This window comes from Corticium candelabrum, chromosome 11, assembly GCF_963422355.1.
Source record: "Corticium candelabrum chromosome 11, ooCorCand1.1, whole genome shotgun sequence".
NCBI lineage: Eukaryota > Metazoa > Porifera > Homoscleromorpha > Homosclerophorida > Plakinidae > Corticium > Corticium candelabrum.
Genome location: NC_085095.1, coordinates 651,457 through 674,116, shown reverse-complemented (window position 1 = coordinate 674,116; position 22,660 = coordinate 651,457). Strand labels below are relative to the sequence as shown.

The 22,660-nt window shown below is 42.0% G+C and overlaps 3 protein-coding genes across 4 annotated transcripts in view; 1 reads left to right on the top strand and 2 right to left on the bottom strand.

The window, feature by feature from the left end:
• Positions 1–57: 57 nt before the first annotated feature.
• LOC134186667 (bcl-2-like protein 1) lies at positions 58–2,266 on the top strand. The gene is made up of 2 exons (XM_062654681.1): positions 58–630; positions 1,984–2,266. Exons 1-2 carry the CDS (start codon positions 115–117, stop codon positions 2,089–2,091), a joined length of 624 nt encoding a protein of 207 aa, XP_062510665.1. The 5' UTR covers positions 58–114; the 3' UTR covers positions 2,092–2,266.
• A 1,024-nt stretch (positions 2,267–3,290) lies between these two features.
• Positions 3,291–16,835, bottom strand: LOC134187384 (anoctamin-7-like). The gene is made up of 27 exons (XM_062655500.1): positions 16,613–16,835; positions 16,260–16,293; positions 15,142–15,266; positions 14,990–15,088; positions 12,604–12,743; positions 12,484–12,541; positions 12,319–12,426; positions 12,218–12,262; positions 10,086–10,150; positions 9,983–10,026; positions 9,827–9,917; positions 9,654–9,759; positions 9,534–9,594; positions 9,384–9,466; positions 8,307–8,369; positions 8,174–8,248; positions 7,953–8,111; positions 7,851–7,887; positions 7,685–7,796; positions 7,572–7,626; positions 7,299–7,396; positions 7,101–7,240; positions 4,949–5,101; positions 4,840–4,892; positions 4,388–4,626; positions 4,238–4,328; positions 3,291–3,695 (listed from the first exon to the last, which is right to left on the bottom strand). Exons 1-27 carry the CDS (start codon positions 16,802–16,804, stop codon positions 3,531–3,533), a joined length of 2,691 nt encoding a protein of 896 aa, XP_062511484.1. The 5' UTR covers positions 16,805–16,835; the 3' UTR covers positions 3,291–3,530.
• Positions 16,836–18,016: 1,181 nt separating this feature from the next.
• Positions 18,017–22,660, bottom strand: part of LOC134186628 (EF-hand calcium-binding domain-containing protein 6-like) — an 8,775-nt gene continuing 4,131 nt past the window's right edge. The window contains exons 11-26 of one of the 2 annotated variants that reach the window (XR_009970975.1): positions 22,536–22,601; positions 22,392–22,474; positions 22,212–22,322; positions 22,039–22,146; positions 21,340–21,525; positions 21,220–21,277; positions 20,625–20,678; positions 20,498–20,568; positions 20,294–20,418; positions 20,095–20,210; positions 19,756–19,842; positions 19,591–19,676; positions 19,408–19,525; positions 19,273–19,341; positions 18,145–18,459; positions 18,017–18,083 (exon numbers count right to left, since the gene is read on the bottom strand). Coding sequence is in view for 1 of the 2 variants with exons in the window: in XM_062654626.1 (XP_062510610.1) it covers positions 18,244–18,459; positions 19,273–19,341; positions 19,408–19,525; positions 19,591–19,676; positions 19,756–19,842; positions 20,095–20,210; positions 20,294–20,418; positions 20,498–20,568; positions 20,625–20,678; positions 21,220–21,277; positions 21,340–21,525; positions 22,039–22,146; positions 22,212–22,322; positions 22,392–22,474; positions 22,536–22,601 (1,554 nt within the window). In the remaining variant the exon portion in view is untranslated. The other variant, XM_062654626.1, reaches the window with a different exon arrangement.

Sequence of the window (22,660 nt, the reverse complement as noted above, 5' to 3'; positions counted from 1 at the left end):
GCATGCGTGAATGGTCCAATCCCTAACAATGACATCATCTACACCGCCATACGACGCAGGTGCAGATGAGATGTAACTGAAAGCTCAACGAGCATTGTCTCGTCGCTTGCAACAATGGCAGGCTTTCACGACGACACGAAATCTACAGAAATCAACGGTCTAGCTAGAACAACCCAGCTGACGGACAGGCAACGTGAAATGCTATCGGAACTCATCGATTTCATCAAAGACTTTGTAGCGCATCAAATGCGGCGTAAGAAGCATTTTTCACACGAAGACGTAAAAAGCTTACTGGGAGACTATCTCAGCTCCAACTCGGAGGCGTCTACGGTGCTGAGGTACGTCGCCAATAAGCTGGAGGACGACAACGAGGCGCTCTTCAGTCAGATGTGCGTCAGGTTACAGATTACTCAAGCTACAGTATACGGGACGTTTGTCGGTGTTGTGAGGGAGCTGTTTGAAAGTGGCGTGAACTGGGGACGTATAGTCGCTCTCATTGCGTTCTGTGAGGCTCTGGTTGTGCACTGTGCGAGAACGGGAATGAGGGAAAAGGCAAAGCATGTTATTGTGTGGACAGCTCTGTACATGATGAATAATTTGTCAGAATGGATGAGAGACAATGGAGGCTGGGTATGTGTTGCTTGCTTTCTCAGTGACATTCGATACACCTTGCAATAATTTGGGATAAAAATGCTCAACTTTCAATTTGCAAAGAATTAATTGGTAAATTTAATTATTTGATGTGGGGGGACGAAATCATGACTGTTGCACATGCGAATAACTTTTTCAGGGTAATTTGATACACGCCCCTATATTGCTACGTATGAGTCATGTAGTCGCTTGATCGTACTACCGTATGGAGCAGTAGCCTTCTACCAATCAGCATGTGGGCGGGTGACCATCTCTGAAATCTCAATCGTTCTTGAAATAATTCGGGACTTTCGTCGGCTCTGCTAATCGTGTGGGTGGGGCAACTTCGTGAACAGAGTTTTATTCTGGCAACTACGACTTACGAATGGTCGTAACTATTGCTTGCTTGGGTATGTTTCTCTACTGCATCTATTGTGGTAGCGACAAATAAGGCATACGTATTAGATCTTTCACTGTACCGTACGAAATTGCTGTCCGGTGTAGGAGGCATTTTTGTCGCTATCGCTTCGCCGTCCCGGATGTCGATTCAAGTAGCCAATCGACTTGCTATGAAACTCATAATCCTACGTCAAGTAGTTTACTAATAGTAGAAAAGATTCGAATCCTAAACTGGAGGTAAGACGTTTCACGCTCGAACAGAGTTAGATATTCACGGAGTTGCCCCGGATGACCCTACACCAGATAGTGAGTGGTATTTGAATGTTGGGAAGTTTGTAGAATTTCTAGGGACTCCTGGCACCATCTCAACTTACAGTAAAACTAGACAGCGGTGATTGTGAAGCTTGAATAAGCCGAATGATAGTGGCGGCTTACTAAACTTCGCCACACTACGTGCTCTGCACTTAAACTTTCGAGATTCCCTCACCAGTTATAAACTAACATCGTATTTCTCCAAACAAACACCATGGCATTTATTTTTAGCTAGGGTTTTGAGTGGGTCGTTTATTTGAGAGGGACGTTTATTTGTTAAAGGCTCTCTGGCGGTAGGAGTGTGTACGTGTACATGCTGTAGGAGTGACACCTTTTCAAGAGGACAACACATACCTACTGGTACACGCATTTCACACTTTGAGACTGTCCTGTGGTGAAAATGTATCCAGATAGTCTAAACGTTTTCTTTACATGTGCCTCTGAAGTCGAGCAATAGAGCTTACTAGATCTTTCAAAATTCATTGAAATGAGGCGTTTATTTGAGGATGACATTTATATTTATCTGTACTCTCTGTGGTTGTGTGTGTGTGTGTGTGTGTGTGTGTGTGTGTGTGTGTGTGTGTGTGTGTGTGTGTGTGTGTGTGTGTGCATTGAATGTTGAATGTGCTATCCAATGTGTAGGATGGTTTCCAGAGACACTTCCAGAGACAAACGAGCTACTCTTCGTTGCTGTTGACCGCAGCGGGAATTGTTGGCATCGGACTGGCGATAGCGATGTCTTGTAGGTAACTAACTGTTAATGTAAGAAGAGTTAAAATTCAGGACTAGTAAAGCAACATACGCGCCTTAAATTTGTGAAATAATCTCAGCAAATGTCTTTATGCTCTATGCACAAGAGAATCACTTGTAGCAATTACAAGATACAGTGTTTGCTGTGCAGTGCACGATTTGTTGTTTTCTGGATGTGATGGTTTGCCTCGAACTTTCCGACCACGCTCTCTGGTCTGGAAGTTTGAGGCTACAGTATGTCTGCCACTGTATCACAAGTGGAGGTGTACGACATCAGATTTACTCTATCTGTCTGCTTGTCGAGTTCAGTCAATCTCGTGTTTGTGTTTGTCTTTGTTCGTGTCTGTCAGGAGATGTAGGTCGGAGCAAAGAGCATTCAATGACGTAGACTTGTCCTGGTCGGTCGTCTCAGTACGTTGTTATGACATGTAGTAGAGTTTCATGTTGTGGGACGGATCTATTTGTTTCCTGACCGAATGCCTTTTCACGCTATACTCCAAAGCACATTGAACACACATTGGCGTTTTCACACATAAGTTAATGTGCATTGGCTGTCAAACAGCATTCAATGTGCCTTCACTCAAACCACATACGAAGTGGTTTGAAGTGGATTGAAGTGGATTCTATGCGCATTGGCGGCTGCACGTGGCACCACGCTGACGCAGCTCTTCATGTCAGTATAGGCAGCAGTAGATCTACGTTTCCTCTCTGTCCTATGCTTATAGCTTAGATGGACGTACTGTAATCAACAAAGATAGAGAACTATCATTGGGAAGAGACTGGCAGCCATGATGACCACAGGTTCTAACGCACGTTACGCAGGTAGGCGTGTTTATGGCGTTTGTGTGGGATAGTAATTTGCGTTTTAGTGTGAAATAGCTAGACTTGTACCCAGTCCTCTCCGAGTGGGTACTCCACGTGTTTCAGCAGGCGCTTTTTGTTCCAATAGCACGCCTTTGCAACTGTAGTGCTTTGTGTAGTAGACAATTATTCGCATACATACGAGTGCTGTGTGTGTGTGTGTGTGTGTGTGTGTGTGTGTGTGTGTGTGTGTGTGTGTGCGCGCGTGTGTGTGCGCGTGTGTGTGTGCGCGTGTGTGTGTGCATGTGCGTGTGTGTGTGCGTGTGTGTGTGTGTGTGTGTGTGTGTGTGTGTGTGTGTGACTGTCTACCTAGTCTTGTACCAGCCCCACCCTCGCTCTTCAGCATTGATGATCAATTTTATCCAGCACTCTAAACTTTAACATTCGACAGTTGTGTCTACAGGTGGAAGTGCAGTGAAGTAAATCAACATACAGCAGCTTCCCAGCAACAAAGCAGCAAACATATAATATTAAATCGGCCAAAAAGTTCGTGTGAAATTTACTAACACGAGAAGTCAAGAATGCAGCAATCATGTGAGAAAACTTCGCAAAGCTTAGCAACGCAAGATTCTTCATTGTCAAACATCAGAGGTAGGACGAGCTTCCCTCTCCTCAGATTCTACTTCACGTTCACGCAATGCCTGCTCCCCCAAGAAAGAAACACGCTGCATTTGCTCTTTCAGATCAGCAGGAACGTCAGGAATGAGCCAAGCAACCAAAGCAACACCCGCAAAGATGACGTGCTACAACAAAACAGCCATTAATTCGAATACAGGGAGGGTTCTGCCCACGATGGTCGGAGGTGGTCGGGCCCCACCATCACTCAACAAACACCAACCATCACTCCAAATGTTCCAATCACCACTATATGTGATGTTAGCTAGTGTTTTACTTGCTCCACGCAAATGAGCATCAAAAGTGAGCAGTTTGTTGAAAAGTGAGCACTTTGCTCACACTGTCAAAAGGTGGCAGACCTGCCCTGCTATAATACGATCTATAGATGTATACCTCATGGCCGGGCACTAACGTGGTGTGAGATCCAACACAGCAGTCTTAGTCTGCTCTTTCATATCATGCACCATCAACAGTGAGATACACTCTGTTTGGCGCTTTCTTCTCTGTTTTGTGACGATGCTTGATTGTCCGGGAGTTTGCTCTACTTTCCCAGATATCTCAAATAGAAATAAACCACACCCTTAATTAATACCAACAGCGGATACCCTCCCACCACTCCATAAACCTTGGGCAGAACACTACAAATACAGATGCAACAGCAAGTCCAAACCTCAAAGACAATGACGAAGGCCAAAGCAGAAGTGAGATACTCCCACCAGAATACCTTGCGTGTTCCATCCGGTTGACGGTAAGAGCGATAACTGAGACAAAGAAAAACCCAACACTAACAAAACCACTAACAAACAGTCAAGATGATTACCGGCACGTGTCACTGCTGTTGTAGAGAGCATTGCTGCCGGGTGCTTTCAACTGGTGATCGTGAACTTGGTTGTAGATTGTTTTCAGAGAAGATTCGGGTAGCGTACCATCAAAGTTGGTACGAATGGGCGCATAAGCTAAGCTAAAGTTTACAAAGCCTTTCAGATCATCAGTAGGACTCATTGTATACGAGTAGAGAGTTCTCGGGATAAATTCTGATGTAACAGCTATGATAAACGCCTGAAAATACACACACGTATTAGACTGGGTTTACACACACGTATTAGACTGGGTTTACACACACACACACACACACACACACACACACACACACACACACACACACACACACACACACACACACACACACACACACACACACACACACACACACACACACACACACACACACACACACACACACACACACACACACCACACAAATCAACTAACGTTGGATATCACTGCAAACTTTGATACACCGTCCAAGATTGAGTACCAAATCCCTGCAACAATATCACACTACATACGCAATTTATTACCAAAATTGGATTTCACCAACCGATATCCTGAGCTCGAAGTGCTACAGGACGGCGCAGAGTTGTGATGAACTTGTACGCATCGAGTCGAATCTCGATGAGGTTGTTGAGGAGAGCAAATACGGGAGCAAGAGGAAACGCAGCAACAAACAGTGTGATAAAGCCATACTGGATAACTACAACAGAGCAAACATTACATTATATACAGTAAACATAGAACGTTTACATAAATAAGTGGCAAATTGCAATACTCAGAGTTGCTCAATTAATTGCTTACTAAATTTACTACATTTAGATTATCTCTCTTGTTTACTTTCTCACTTGACTCAGTTATACTACCACAAGTTAAGTCCAAATGATTTCTTAAATTCCCTCATGTACATTGACTAAATTTTTTTGAATTTCTAACTAATTAATTTCTAAATGTTTATCCTCGGCCATCGTTCTAGATCCATTCAATTCAAAGTAGTCAGATATTTTGGATCTTTTTTGCTGATCATGCCCTCAAGACACTTCCTGGCAACTATAATGTGTTGATTAGCGCATACTTTAGGCAACACAGCAGTTGACAGTGTCCTGCTGTGCAGGTCATACCAGTGTTCTCGCTAGAGATTTTGGGAGTGGTGGGATGGGCGGGGCCACGACGCATGCAGTTTGCTCTTTACAGTCGGACATGCGCACTCACTGGAGCCGATCTCATGAGGTAGACTTTGCGTTGAAGCTATTGCATGTAACATACGTTCAAGTGCCATGGCAAGGAAATCAACTTCGATTGTCAATAATTAAGCCCTTCTTAGCGATGTTCATAGGTTGCGCATCAATACAAACTACAGAAAGTCTCTCGTCAGGCGTTGTTGACATGGACTAGCCTTGTCCCCAGACTATCTTGCGCTTGGAATTGTGAGGGGCAAGACTAGCACGAGAGAGTCTAGGGACGAGGTTAGACGTGGACCGCTGTTGTCGCTTTGCATGCAGTCTAGAGTAGATTCTAGGTGCTACTTCCCGGACAAGAGCCTGAAGAGGTGTGCTTTCCGGGTCACTGGAAGGGCATCCGGGACAACGCATCAGGGACTGCAATCAACACTTGTGCGTACATTTGGAACGAGGCTATCATCCCGCATTATTTTGTAAGAGGCTGGATTTGTGGCTATTGTTACCTTGAGTATTGTGTTTCAGTTGTATGGAATTCTCAAACATTCCTTAGCTGTACAACTTTGGACTCCTATCTACCCTCTCTGAGCGTGGCGCACTCCTACTGGAGCGTGGCTGTAGCGACAACCTTGCATAGGATGCATGACATACCCTATGCATGAGTTCAACACGTGAACTAAATACATCTTTTGGTTTTGCCTGTACAGATGACAACATGGACACACCCTAAAAACGTAGCCTGGTCGCCTCAAAGGGGGACCCTTGTCAAGTGTCGTCGTTTTTTATTCTGCGTCCATATTCTTGCGTAACTGACAGCCACAAAGACTATCACACACACAGCATGACAGTGGAAGATCAAGAAGCAGATAAGCGCAACAAACCATCTAATAAAGGAGAGACAATATACATGTATGTGGGTGCAAATAATCTTACAAAATACAAAGTTTCCAACCTTTCTAGAGAAATCTACTTAAAACTCAGACATAAGTTTGGTATATCATTATTAAAGCCTTTCGTTGGATTTTAACCAACACAATCCGCCCTTCGGTGCTGTTCTCAAGTTGAACTATAAAGGCCTAATTCCTGCAACACTTTCCAGTACCGCAACTATGTTACGACTTACTCAACCTTGTTAATCCCACCTGATACAAGAGACAATTTTAAAAATTTTTAATTGATTATAAAAACCCACCTATTTTTTTAAACCCTTCTTTGTACTTAGAATGCTAAAGAAATGTCATACACCAACGGCTTACAGTGCAATATGGCACTGAAAATTCAGAATATATATAACGATCGTTTAATGTTGACGACTGTACAACAAACGATTCTCAATCTTAAAGGAAATTTGCTAAACATTTTCGAGGGTTTCCTCATGAAGTACGGGCCTACAACTCAACGTACAATGTAACAGTTACTTTAGACGTTGCAGTTTAATAAGAAACATTTAGCTTTAGACTGTCTGTTCACCCTACACCGACTGTACGAAACCAACACAACATCACAAATATCATGCATGCATACCCATTTCCAGATATTCAGCAAACAATCCATATTGATTGAGATCGGCCAGATCGTAGTCTTCCTCCCACCTCTGCACGCACTTGTCATCGTCAGGATCCTCATCTTTCGTGTCACGTCGCCTCCACCAAGCCTTTAGCTTCCTACCCACCACGACATCATTTATTAGGATACAAACGTCGTGTGTCTGTGAATGCTTACGGCAACAGAAGCTCAACGAAGTTGTTGACCACTTGCTTGCCGACCATGACAATAGCCAATTGTTGAGTCAACTCAATCATACAACCTCCAGGACCACACTAAGTCAGAACAACAATGAAGCAAAGCAACAACAACAACAACAATAACAACATACATTCATACACATACGAGAGAAGACATCTATTGAAAATAAAAGGAACTAAAGGGAACTAATGACTGACACAAACATAGAAATGCAAATGCACAAATCAAAAGATCAATGCAACAAGATACCTCGTCAAGACGAGCACCAGCAAGTTCATTGTAGTTGTATGGGTAGCCGGTAAACCTAAACGTTATCAACCTCCACACCACATATTCACACGTCCAACATGATACCCTCTTACTTGCCCTTAAAGAAAGCAATGTAGAACACCGAGCTGTAGTAGTTGACAAACTGAAACAGAAACATCTTGAACGTGAAACTGTCTTCGTGCTCAGTTTGAGTACGATGCAACTCTACAACACAACACAATCAACTAAATCCACAACAACAACAACCGATTTTCACACCCCATTCAGTGAGAAGAACAGCAACATACTGGTACACCTAACAGTAATAATACCAAACAATGAGAAAAAATTGTGGCCTAAAACATATCCAGCATGATGTACCTTGTCCAAAACGGTAATGAGGATAACTTGAATGACAGCGGCGGTTATGGACGTGGCTATGCTCGAGAACTGACGAAGCGAGTTGTTTTCATTCATGGCTGCTACTACGGTAATACGATATACAACCACACCGATAACAGCAGCAATCACGACAGCAATCTAGGGTATACATACACCATCTTACACACCATGAACACATCGGACATCAATCAACAACTCACAAAGAAGAAGACGACTGATAAAGCTCTCATCAATTTGGTCAGTTGGGTTACCGTAGGAACAAACGATTCCAACCTCTATGCACACCAATATACGCTTACTGATGGATATTCAAACTACGAGATTGTTGCCCACCCCAGTCACTGGATTTTCTTTCTTGGTTTTGACGGTTGCTTCGAATACGGCACGAGGTAGTTCCTAAAGCATAAACATTCATCAAGAGTGACTCCACATTGGTGCACTCAACCACATGTTGGCAAGTATTGCTGTATAGAATGAAAACAAAACACCAAACAGAAAGCCACAATTGAACAGGCAACTGTATACTTCTGGAGTTACGGAACAGTTTTGAGGTATCTATAGAGTGTAACCCACTAAGGTTGCCCTTATGACACTATGTTGCCTTTGGCATTAGAATTCGAGAAAAGAAACAACATATATGTCAACAAGAAGAGCTGTGTGTGTGTGTGCACCACATGCGTGTGCGCGCGCACACACACACACACACACACACACACACACACACACACACACATACACACACACACACACACACACACACACACACACACACACACACACACACACACACACACCAGTTTCACAACCACAGCAATCGGTAGATCAAGATCGAACCCAATCGAGCACGTTTCATCTCTTATTTGCATGTTTTTTACATTAACATCAACTGGGTCCCCATTCGAGGAACCACCCAACCTCTCCTCCTGCTTCTGTTCCATATACACCAAAGCAATGGGTGTTTGGCAAACATTAGCTACTGGTAGTGTCACAACATAATTAATAAGACATAGACGCAAATTCTCTACCAGAACGAAAGATTACGTCACGTCAAACATCGAGTTACGTTCAGTAACATAACAGGTGACGCAATATCCTAGTGCTTTGTTTCGTGGGAGTTTAGTTTGACGTAGAATCAGATGCCCCACTCAAAGAGGAGTGTCGTAGGCCGTAAAACACCAAAAGACAGATAATATCCAACAGAAGGAAAAAATGTTATGCACTGTGGCTGTTACAGCTGTCACCCACTGATACAGCCCAGGCAACGAACAAGTAACCATATACGTATAGTACGTCATATGACAATGTCATGTGTACCACCTGTGCTGCAGTCGGGTGCACCCAACTGAACCATTTGCAAAAGACTACACGTAGGTATTTCTTCCACATACATTTCGCCAGTGAATATCTCACCTGCTGCTCTTCATAGCCAAGTACATCCCAGCGATACGCCAGACCAACCTCCGTGCGCTTCCACATCTCAAGAAAGAAAACAGCTAACCAATGCAGCAACATTACGTCAAACATAACAAACAAAGAGACAACAGATCGTGTGTTCGTTACCCCAAAGGCACATAAATGCAGCAAAGAAAACTGTAGCACCGTTGTCAAATAAGAATGAAGCCTGAGACAGACAAAAATCAGAATGGAGTCTATATACACTAAAGCCGTTGTGTCTGATACTCTGGCATAATAACATGTCTCTTTCAAAAAGTAGAAGTCGCAAGACACATCACACAGAGGACACATGTAGAAGAGAGTAGTGAGATTGTCATCACAGATTTCTTTCCTACTCAGGACATGAACCAGTTAGCGTAATACAATACATCATACACAAGCAGACTACAGTGACTCACGAAGGAATGTCATCACCAGATATTCCACAGCCGATAATAAACACAAGCAAACCAACAATCGCTGCAGGCCACAGCCAAGTTGTGTACAAACCTATTCAATAATCAATCCATAGAACTAAACAGATTGACTATGAAAAATATAACATGGGTCCTAACCAAGCCAGCAAAAGTAGATGCCAACTTTTTCACCAAAGTAACGTCTATAAACCACATCGTTAGTAACTTAGGCAGTAAAAACCCTTATGGCTTGACTACCAACCTGATGTAGTCAAGCGGTTGGTATTTGTACCACGCTCCCCAACGAGCCCAAACATGTCGCAACACCTAGTAAACAATCACAACAATCATTTAATAGTCAAACCAAGTAACCTGTACAAAAGTCTATAAGAGCAAATTCTTTAGTTCTTTTCAAATCTGCGTCTGGTATATAGGATACTAGATACAATATGACCAATCTGATTAATTAGTTTTGTGTAACCAGACCCTCCCCATGGTCATACTTCCCAGCAAGTTCCTTTGATGCCCGTTGTGTGCCACTTCAACAATAAATGGGGTGACCTGATCTAACTACACAATCTGGTTAATTAATTAAGTGGTTGCCTAGGACCAGATCTGTTGCCAAGTCATGCAATCCAATCTCACGTGTCTCGTTCATCAACATAGACGAATGTTGTTGCCAACAAAGGAAACTAAACTACTTAACTTAGTGTCTTTGCTCTAATCTGGATGCATGGCAGCCTGCCTGCAAAAGCCAGAGTGTGAGACTTGTGAGCAAGGAACACATGCATGAAAGCACACACTTGCAGACACACTAACTATACAAAGACAAATGGTCAAGCACTTCTTTCCAGTAAATCGCTGTCTATCTAATAACAAATCCACACGAACTGACTATCCTGTAGCTCAGACAAAGACGGCCAAAACTACATACTGCAACCAATGACACCCGTGAGCTTGTCCATCCCCAAACAAAATCCAAGTACTCAGTTACATTTTTCAGAACAAAGCTAGATGCAACTGCATGGTGCATGCCAGAGAGTGTCAGAGCAATACCGTATTTGCCCGTAATAACGCCCTGGGCGTATAGAATAGAAAGACTTTTTTCTGGGCGTATACTAGGGCATGAGCATTATTTTGGTCCTAGGCGTATACATGGTCACAAAATGCTGTCGTTTGGCCAGTCATCATCTAAATACTTGAAGACAGAGATACCACAAATGCTTGCAATTATCCATTTGTAAGATCTAAGGTACTGGTATCCATACAGCATCAACATACACGCAGAAACTAAACACTATAGCTATACACACATGGTCGGCCTGAAGCCCGTCAAGAGCACCAGAGTCGGTAATTGCAACAAAGACATGACTCTAGCAGTAAGCACTTTCACTCAACACTGACACCAGCTCATCAAACGCACACAGACGGAGACGAATGTTCTGCGGACCCATTTAGTTTTTTCTGCACATGCGTATCCTGGGCTTATACTTGGGCATGGGCGTATAGTTGGGCATGGGCGTATAGTTGGGCATGGGGGTATAGTTGGGCATGGGGGTTTTTTGGGGCTGAAAGTTCTGACCTGTCGCACATGGGCATATATACAAGCATGGGCGTTATTTTGGTATGGGCGTTATTACAGGCAAATACGGTAGAGGTCGTCAGAAGGGTCCAATGCGTTCTACTATGCAGTGGATACAGACAGGAACTTTGAAGAAATCATGAAGATCGCTTGGATCAGTCATCAAAGCTTAACGTATGTGTCTTGCATCAGAATGCTCTTTCTCACACTTGCTATGCACTTGTGGAAATGATCTGACTCTTGTCATGCACCTCTGGGACTCCCTGCTATCACATGCGTCTTGTAGATGGCTTGTGTTCGCTGAGAAAGCAACTCTTCAATATCAAAAACAGATGATAAGTCTGCTCTACAGTTGCAAAACCTATACAACTATTCAAATTGATGCACAATGACCTAGTCAAGTGTGACGACATCGCCACACGAGCGCTCAAGGCATGACAAAAGTCAATCTACTGCCAAAACGTGGCAGATAAAGCAATATAACTATGGCCAACGATTCCTCAGTTTCGGACAACTTGAAAAACTTTACCCGAAATCAAGTTTGCGGGGGCGTAACAGACTAGGTATCCAAGGCTGACAATGTTGCTTAACTAACTTGAGAGAAAAGTTGCAATTAACTCCTTGCCCAAGAAATTATGCTTGTGACAAGCAACACCAATTAAAACTACAACCCTAAGTGCCAAATACTTTCAATAAAATCATAAAGTCCTCTAATTAGGCTTGCACATACACACATGCACACAAGCTTATATTCATATCCTGTACAAACATATACCAACAAACATTCAAGGCACACAACACGTGTAACCTACCGATCTCTCGTTTTGTTCCTCATCTTCTGGAACATCACTACCTCCCTGCAAACACACGTTATCCTTAGTAATCTCAATAACATCCGTCCTTGTGCCATTACCGAATGAAGTGGATATGCAGCCTCGATTGCCTTGTTAGCAAGAAGTCTCTCAAAGCCAACCTTACTCTTCTCTCTGCTGTACGGAGTCCTCACCAAAATTCCATTTACCTACAAACACTCAACTATGAACACAAACTCCAAACAAAACAACCACATCGACGTAACCATTAGACTCCTCTGGGCGGGTGTAAAGAACTTGTCTTTGTCTTCAATGCCAATAAAGCTACACATAGTGCACTCAATAAACAAACTAGTGACAGCTGTCGGCAGCTCTGAATAACATACGATTTCTGCTTGGCTTTAGAAAACGGCAAAGTAATGTAGTTTTGCATGTCTTCCAAACCGTGATTGAACGGACTCTTGATCGAGCATCGCATGTTTTCAATCATCCTGTCCCACCAGCCCTTACGAACATAATTGTTTTCCTAACAACAACAAATTGGTATGAGGAAATATGTACAATGGCTATTAATATTAACTTTCCAACAACTCTTGTAAATCATGCATTGCCTAGACATTTCAATTCAAAACCCAACAACAACAACAACAACAACAACAACAACAGCAACAGCAACAATAGTGACATTAGATGCCAAATCAATCAAATTAGTTAATTAGCTAATAATTAGTTAATCAACTAACGGCGAGAAATCATTGATATCAGTTCATAACTTTGCTTAGAACACATCAAATTGTATTCAACTTACATCCCCAATAATTCACGATCAGTCAATTAAAATATACTAAATAACGTAATTCTAGATGTTTCTGTCTGCCAGTGAGTCAATGCAATTTCTGCCAATAGCAGCACCTTAAATCTTTGCCTAATTGCTTGAGGACACTGATGCAATCCAGATAAACTTAAAAGAGTGAAGATTTTGACTTTGATTATACTCTCTCTATAAACATTGTCTCAATTTTGAACAACCAAAAGTAGATTTCCAATCATTCGTTATGCAATATGTGCCACATTTAACCGACTCATACATTACACCAGCACCATCAACACTGATATCATATGGCAAGTCTCAGCAAGCCCAGAACATGCAATTACTCTCACCCTCTCTTAATCAGTGCACCAAAGTTAACACATTAAAGCCAACGAAGATCCAACGCACAACAACACAAGACACACGACCAAACGCAATCAGCAGAAAAGTGTCTCACTCTTAAAGGTGCAAGCTCATGGTCGGACATGTGCACTCGAGCTGATCTTAAGTGAGGTAGCTTTTGCGTCGTAACTTTTGCACGTAACATATGTTCAAGTGTCTAGGCAAGAAAATGAATTTCGACCGCCAGTAAGCTCTTCAAATGCTGTTCATTGGTTGCGCATGCACAAAGATCAATAGACAAAACTACTTTGTCGACTAACAGGCACGGCAGCAGTGTAAGCTTAAACAATACAATTTTTGGGTGCACACTGTGAACTAAGTGTGCTTGGTTACTCAGAGAAAGACATGACTAGGGCAGATGCAACATACGGGAATGTGACGTGTGCTTTCCTGGTCACGTGCATAGCGCAAGGAACTCCAATTTGGCTCAAAGTGCGAAGGTGCTTGTTGAGTTTAAACTGCAGTGTAGCAACCTCAGTTTGAGATTTTAGACGCAAAATTCCAAGAACTACATCTAAAAAGCCTAGAATTTAGCTACCAGACACGATCTAATGCAACCTCATACTGCAACGTCTTGATCGTTCTAGAGAGAGACTTCAGTTGCCTTTGCCTTCGGTGAAAATTAGAGCGTCTAAGTCCTCGCGGTTACTGAGTGTTTGCAAAAGTGCACCATTAACCATCACAACAATAAAACCATACTGACACATATTGGCATGTGCAAGCAAATTAGCTGAAAATTCATACACAGACAACAGGTAAGCAAACAAGCCTTTCTGTTTGTCTCTCTGTCTGTCTGTCTGTCTGTGTCTGTCTATCTGTCTATCTGACTGTCTGTGTCTGTCTATCTGTCTATCTGACTATCTGTCAACTTGGGCTAAATGTTTAGACGAGTTAAATATTCCTCATCAAGTTAAGCCAATAAATAGGTATACTGACTCTGAGAACAGGTCGGATATAACAACATAAGATCCCACTGGACACTTGACAAAAGACCTGAACACTTCACTTGCTCATCCACATTCTTGTGACACCGTACAATCAGCTGCCAAAATATCAGGTTATGCAGCTGAGTTAAGAGAAAAACGCAAAATGACAAAATATGGTCAACAGCAGTCTATAGCAGGATCTGATACAACATGTATTCCACTGGTTTTTGAACACTTTGGCTTTTGGGGCCCTATGGCTGAAGACTATCTCGATAAGATCTCCAAACTTTAAAAAGATGTAAATGGAGAACCAGCGAAACAGACTTTAGAGATAGATGGAGAAAGCAACTGTCTGTAGCTGTACAGTCTTGCAACTCTCGTATGATATTTAAAAAGTTGTTAAAGTTGTCTAAGTGCAATTTTGATGATTTTCTGTATGATAAAGACGTTCAACATTTTGTAGTTTGCAAGGACTGATTTGTATTTTTAAAATCCTAGCATATGTACAAGTAGAATCTTTATAAAAAAAATTATCTGTGCCTGTCTGTCTGTCTGTCTGTCTGTCAGGCAAGGAGGCAAGCAAACAAAATAGAAAACAAGTAAGTCTTCGATCTTTACTGATAAAGATTTTACCTCCCGTGGCATCTTCAGAGAGAGAGCTTCTGCTTCTCGAGAAAGCGTCTTCCATGGAGCATGCACTTTGACAAAAATTGACTTTTTGTCAAATGCCTCCTGTGCAAGAAGAAACAGTAAGATAGCAACCATCACTTGTTCAATTGACATACGTGATCTTCTTCTAATTCGAGACCCTCTCCCTTCAACTGTTCAAAGTAGTCCTGCCTCTTTTGCTCTCTCTTGTCCCTCCACTCTTGCTCCTGTTCTTCATACACTTGGTAGACCAGGACATAGTCTGAACACATTGAAATCAAAGTGATTGAACATGAACTCTAACATATACATCGATTGTGTGTGTGTGGTGAGGTGGTGTGCGTGCATGCATGCGTGTACGTGCGTGCATGTGTGCATGGATGTGTGTGAGTGTGTGTGTGTGTGTGTGTGTGTGTGTGTGTGTGTGTGTGTGTGTGTGTGTGTGTGTGTCTGTCTGTCTGTCTGTCTGTCTGATTCAGACAGGCCATGCAGTGTTCCCTTCAAGATAGAAAAGCATACGGTGCTACTATACAACATATCTCTTCACTTAAACACAGCCTTCGAATACCTGTTGCTCGTGTTTAAATGTCACAAGTGCAAAAAGCAACTAAGCGCCACATTTTATTCATACATGCACGAATAAAGAATATACTGACATAAGAACCATCCAGCCTTGACTGGCTTTGAACTGAATCATTAATCGTGTCACTACCTCTTGTGCAATAGCCTTAATCTATACATAACTGTTGTTAGTTGATGAACTACTTGAAGGCAGAGATTTCTGAATAAGTAGAGGTTATAGTATGAGTGGCATCAGTCCCTGGCCTGGCATCACTGTTACTGGGGTGTGGTTTCAAATCCATCCTTGCTGCTTTCTTCCCTGTATGCTGAAGCTGCCAATTTTCTCTCAGAAGTTGTCCTCCTCAAGAACCTCACAAACCCAATACGTTTTTTTGGATAAGTTCAGTAGTGTATTCTGACCCCAAGGGACGAAACAGGAACAAATCAAGTTGCTGCCCACATGTAAATTGTAAGACCTGAAGGTCCTTCTTCTAGAGTAACTTACAGTGGGGAGCGACTACACAAGCGTTTATATTACGTTCAGCGCTTAGCTGTCCTGAAAATAAAGTCAACTGCAACATTGCTAAAGTTGCATGCGCTCTGATCTTTATCTTTTTCTCTTCTGTGTATCTTTCTTTACTGCCTATATACATACATACATACATACATACATACATACATTGCATTAACTTACCGATTCTTCTCTTCCCGTCTTTGAAGAAGACAGTCTGCAAAGACAAGACGTCGTTATTATGCTAATAATTCAGCGTCAGTCATGCATGCCATTCTACAGCCCACTCTTGACACCGCCACAGTGCCGGGACAGATAATTTATGCCTTTCTACGCCATCACACCGACAACTGTCGATTCTAGCACAGGTCACGATGGCAAAGTTTCAACATGCAACTGTTTTTAGCACCTTCTTGCCTGCACTTCCAACCTACACTTCCAACCGGCGTCCCTCTAGCCTAACCTTCTCAATCCGTCCACTACATGCCCGCTAAACAATTTCGCTCCTGCAAATAGCACCAACACACGAACATAACCTGTTTTCCGCTGCCTTGAGCAACTTCTCTCTTCAATGGGGTCAGCTCAGAGTCGTAAGCAGGACTGCCGACACCAGCAAGTTGAGAGCCTGCAGCTTCTCCCGGGGGCGAATGATCCTGACTGTACTCATTGCTGCCATGAACAGCCATTTCGACACCTTGAAAACCAATCGGAGCGCTGCCACTGGCCATCTTCAAAACGGTGTGCTGGGCAGTGAATGTCAGTTCCAGTGTTCACATGCCCGGATGTAAATACGTAGAGTATCGGAAATTGCACTTTTACCTGACGCATAATATGACAGCAGCTTCCGTTTTAGGTAAATAGATTCAACAGTAAATTAAATGGCCCAGTTGCTATTTTTTAGCATGGAGCTAGCGCTCATTTGCAATTGAGCTCGAGGAATTCGAAGCTATCTGATATGACATCATGCATGCATATAGATATGGAGTCTAATTATATAAGTGAAGCTGCCAAACTTAATTAAATTTTGACATTTTATGAGTCAGTCATCAATCAAACCATCGATCTACAGTTTTAAATGAAATCATGCGCTAATCAACTACATCCAACCTGTGCTATAGTATACCTGTCGGAAATTTGGTATACACACGCACGCACTCACGCACGCAGGCAGGCAGGCAGGCAGGCACTTACACACGCACACCACACACACACACACACACACACACACACACACACACACACACACACACACACACACACACACACACACACACACACACACACACACACACACACACACACACACACACACACACACACACACACACACACACACACACACACACACACACACACACACACACACACACACACACACACACACACACACACACACACACACACACACACACACACACACACACACACACACACACACACACACACACACACACACACACACACACACACACACACACACACACACACACACACACACACACACACACACACACACACACACACACACACACACACACACACACACACACACACACACACAACGGTTGCATGTGTAGCAGTGGCAGTTCCAGGAATTTACCAGAAACTACCATCAATGAGTGGGTGTGGCGTTAACTACCGCTAATACTGAAAACAAAACAGACTGCCAGTTTGATGTCCTCATACTGTAGTTGTCGCACATAAGATCATAGCCATATGTCACACCGTGCAACTTCAGTTTTTGCTAGATTACGAACATATGCTACCTGCACCTGTCCTCTTGTTTCTGAGGTCTCAAAAGCATGCCATTTCAGCTGTCATAGTTTTTTGGAACATTGATCAAAGTTGCTACAATGATCAGTAAGCATCAGAGATAACAGTCAATGGCTTGAGGGAACGAGAACATTGCCCTTCGAATTCGTACTCACCAGCCCCATATATCTGAATCTGCCATTATGTAGACAACATGTGGAGAATTCAAATGTATACATACAGAGCACTTCAATTCTAACCAGAAAGACACATCAGAGCTCTTAATTTTCTATAATGCAGAAGTTAATTCACATACCAGAGAGCAATAAAGCGATTTCCTTAATTGTACAGTCACTAAATGCACATCTTATTACATATACCACAGTACTACCTACGTATAGTTCTGACAGCTCAGTCATGTAGCCCTTATTGTGTTGAGAAACTCTTTATAGCAAATACCATTGCCCTCTGCATCTCTAAACTCGGAAACAATCACGGAAAGCTCTTGCTCCGTTAGAAAGATTCCTGATAGCTTCAAGACAGCAGAAAATTCATCCTGACTCAGTTTCCCAGTTGCAGAAGTATCCAGAGTTTTAAATGATCGGCAGATATTTCTCCATTTTAGGAAAATCTAGGAGGAACAATAACATTGTTCTAAACTACATTTCTATTGCAAGCATATCTAACTGATCAATGTGTAACTGGTATGCTGTTTTCAGGCAATGTTTAGGAATTGGTTGAGAATTTTTGATAACAGTCATATCTTCATGCACCTCTCAACACATTAGCCTTGTCCCCAGACTCTTGCGCACTAGTCTTGTCCAGTGCCCATATGACAATTCCTGTGCACTATGCAGGAGCAATGGGCCATGCTAATTAAGAAATCTCCTGGAGCTTGGCCAGGTACTCACAGGAGCACCGACTGCAATTCCAGCTTTGGTGTGGGCACCTGAAGTCTGACCAAGACCCAGGTGGCTGATCACGGTTGGGGGCCTTAGCCTAGTCTCACGTGGCCAGACCTTCGGCGTCCACGGGGCGGATAGGGAGATGGTCTGGCCACGCAAGATTATAGCCTTTGCCACCCCCAGTCAATGACCAGATACTCATTTATGCTCCTGAGTCGAGAGAGGCCAGACCATTGTGTGTGAGTTTCTTGCCCAAGGAAACTATGATGTAACTTGTGATCACTGTGACTTAAACTTGCAACCTTGATGGGTCCCGGATGTCCACACTCTATAGGATGACTCTCTAACCAACTGAGCTATAGCACCACACATGCACACACAAACACAAACACAAACACAAACACACACACACACACACACACACACACACACACACACACACCAGTTTAAACAGAAAAATAGAGAAAGACTGCATATGCATGCATGTAGGTAGAGTTTGATGTGCAACTGTACGTAACTTACCCAAGTAGAACACATACCTTGTTCCTTAGACTCCCAATAAGACCAGGAACTCCTTTTGTTGGTTTTTCAGCCACAAGTTGTACTGGCTATGCATGAACAGAGAACGATATATGTTCCTTTCAGAGATTAGTGCAACAAACCATAAAATTGACCTTCAATTCATCAGTAGCATCTCTACTTCTATGTGAAAGCAGTGATCCTAGATTATTACCAACACGATAGGTCTGGCTCGATGGCTTGAATGGCTCCAGAAATGTAAGATAATTAACCCTGCTCATGCAATACTAGTTACAGTCAGCTTGATAACTAGCTAATTGACATGTAGTAGGCCAGACCTGCCATCCCTGTAAGGATCATATCTCTTTCCCAGTTGGTCAATTTCAAGAACAGTCATTTCTGGCACCAAGTTCTGAATCACTTCCTAAAGGGTAAAGATCAATTATGTTTCTCATAATATTGACATCATGATATTAATGATATATAATAACATAACTGCTAACCTGAAAACCTGTTTTGTCAACCATTCCAGTACCATTTGGATCCAGTGCAACAAAACGCTTCCATACACTAGAGTAGTAATACGTCACCTGAAACAGTTGCATTCACTATGTCACTACAATATATGCTGCTGGCTTGCCGTATTGCATAACAACAAATGATATAAGCAAACCAAAATGCTGTGTGCAGTATTGCTGTTAAAGAATATATCATTAGGTAACACAAATGTTTGTACTTCTTTTAGCTTGCTATACATACATATCCATACTCAGTAGTCCAACGATATCTGTTTGTACTGTAAACAAGCAGTTGCAGTACTAGCTTCCACAACAATCACTCACTTTTGCCTTCAGTGACTGTTCAACCATATCTTCTTCTCTGTGAAGAGTTCTAGACCTCTGATAACAATGATCCTCAGTCCAGCGTTTACCCAAACTTTGCTGCCGTTTATTCACTCCTAAAAACAACCATTCGGTTGCATCACAAATTTCTTATTGTGATTTGTCATTTAGCTGATGTGATTGTTTGAGGAGCATGTACCTGCTGATTTAACTTTGAGCCCAAAGTGTCTCATAAATTCATGAAAATCAAGTGTTTCATTTGCTGCTTTGATAAACCGAGGCCAGAGTCGTGACATTTCCCCATAGCTGATCTCAACTTGAAATCTGCAAGAACATAAAGCTCAATTACAGTAATTCAGAAATAAATTACAAAGCAAGATAGTCAAGTTGAAAGTTTCTTCACCTGTGAAACAGCTCCCACAGCAAGTCTTGTGTCAGATGCCCAGAATTTGTGCCATCCAACTCTTCAAGTGTCTACAAAAATGTGTTAATTTATCTACAACATCTAGACACACCATGCACTTGACAACCTTGAATATTTGTGTATAATGTGGTTTCAATGTAGACCGAATGTATGCTTCCACCTAGAAATATAGCATCAAATGTTATTTAGACAAAAAATTTAGGATAACCAAGCACAGCACTACAACTCCAAGGACGATGTATGACAATTTTGATCCAAGCTGATAATATTTATTACTAATATGATATGAGATGCATTATGTTGCAAGTGAGCATGAAACTATACAGATTGAACAACTAGACTATGCCTAACTAAGCCAAAATATGTTTCTTTGTTCTGAGACACCTTAAACATAAACACAAAGTGCCTCTTATGATGCTGCTTCTCAAGTCATATTTTAAAGCTCAAAAGACTTCTAACACTCAACTTAATGTCAACTACATAAGAGTGTCCATATGCAATGTTGATGCTCACGAAATCAATCAATATGTCACATTGACAGCATCAGCGTGTGAACCAAACTTAGTAACACTCACACACACACACACACACACACACACACACACACACACACACACACACACACACACACACACACACACACACACACACACACACACACACACACACACACACACACACACACACACACAAACACCTGCCTCTTCAATACTCCTTCCTTCATCTTGGCTTCGTTCATCTGGTAATGGAAAGATAGCCCTATTCAACAAGATCACATTATGAAATCAATCAAATACTGATTTAAGAAAATGAATACAAACCTTGTGTTGCCGCGATCAAATTTTGAAAGAAACTCGGCATACAGCACCAACCCATCACTTGTCAGATGAACATCTTTGAGAAGGTGCAAAAACTGGGTATCAGTTAATGTCCACTTTAAATGCCCTTCAAGAATGGTTCTGAAATCCTTCTGACTAACAGCACCCGTCCCATCACGATCCAACGCCCTGAATCACAAACCATTATGAATCATTTCACATCGCAATTAAATACATGTACTCGATAAGATAAAGGAGTTAAGTGTAAACAATAAAAATAATAATACTAAAAAATGCAATAAAACAGTCACCTACTCTGTTTACTTACCTGTCAACAATTATATGTTTGTTTGAGTGTGTGTGTGTGTGTGTGTGTGTGTGTGTGTGTGTGTGTGTGTGTGTGTGTGTGTGTGTGTGTGTGTGTGTGTGTGTGTGTGTGTGTGTGTGTGTGTGTGTGTGTGTGTGTGTGTGTAATGCTTGCATTTCACATGCACCATATGTGTACATACGTATGTGCACACATTCTAGCAAACATGTAAACAAACTTAACGTCTGCCTCAACAATAATAAAGCATGCAACTACTATCATGTTAGATTAACATCTGTCGGCAGAAATGTCTAAAGTAAATTACAAAAAAACGCAAGAGTACAACTGAACCATTAACAGTGTGAAGACCAACAATACACATTATACATCATTACTGGAATGTTCCCAGCAGAGACAGAAAATCTCCTTGCAGCAAGTTCATAAGTGACGATTCAGCAGCTGAAGCCGTCAAAGCCGTCGATTTTGAATTAGAATAATTGAATCTATAAGAACACATGCTGAGAAAGAAACCAAACTTAGTCAAATAGGATTGCTATTATCATCTTACTCATGTTGAGGGTCAGTTAAAATTGCATTAGTTAGACTTCCTTCAGAACGATCCAAAAACCGATATAAAAACTGATGATAGCTGAATAGATTAGAACCAGCAACACCACACCTACGGCAATAAATTGATATAAATTATGATGATAAACTATTGCATTTTGTGCAGTGCCAATTACCCTACCGTGTCAGCAGATCACTGCATTCATGAGGCGACAACTTTATGCCAAACTGACCAAGAACTTGACGTAGTTCATCACTGCTTACCTAGAGTACAACTCAAGACGTCACCGCAAAGATAAAGATCTGAATACAATCACATACTCACTTTTCCTGTTTTTCTCACATCCACCTTCTCAAAAGTATTTTTCATTCGTATAAATCCATTGTTTAACTATACATTTGTAATAAAAATTAATATTAATTGACTAAATAATAGTAATCAATACTCAT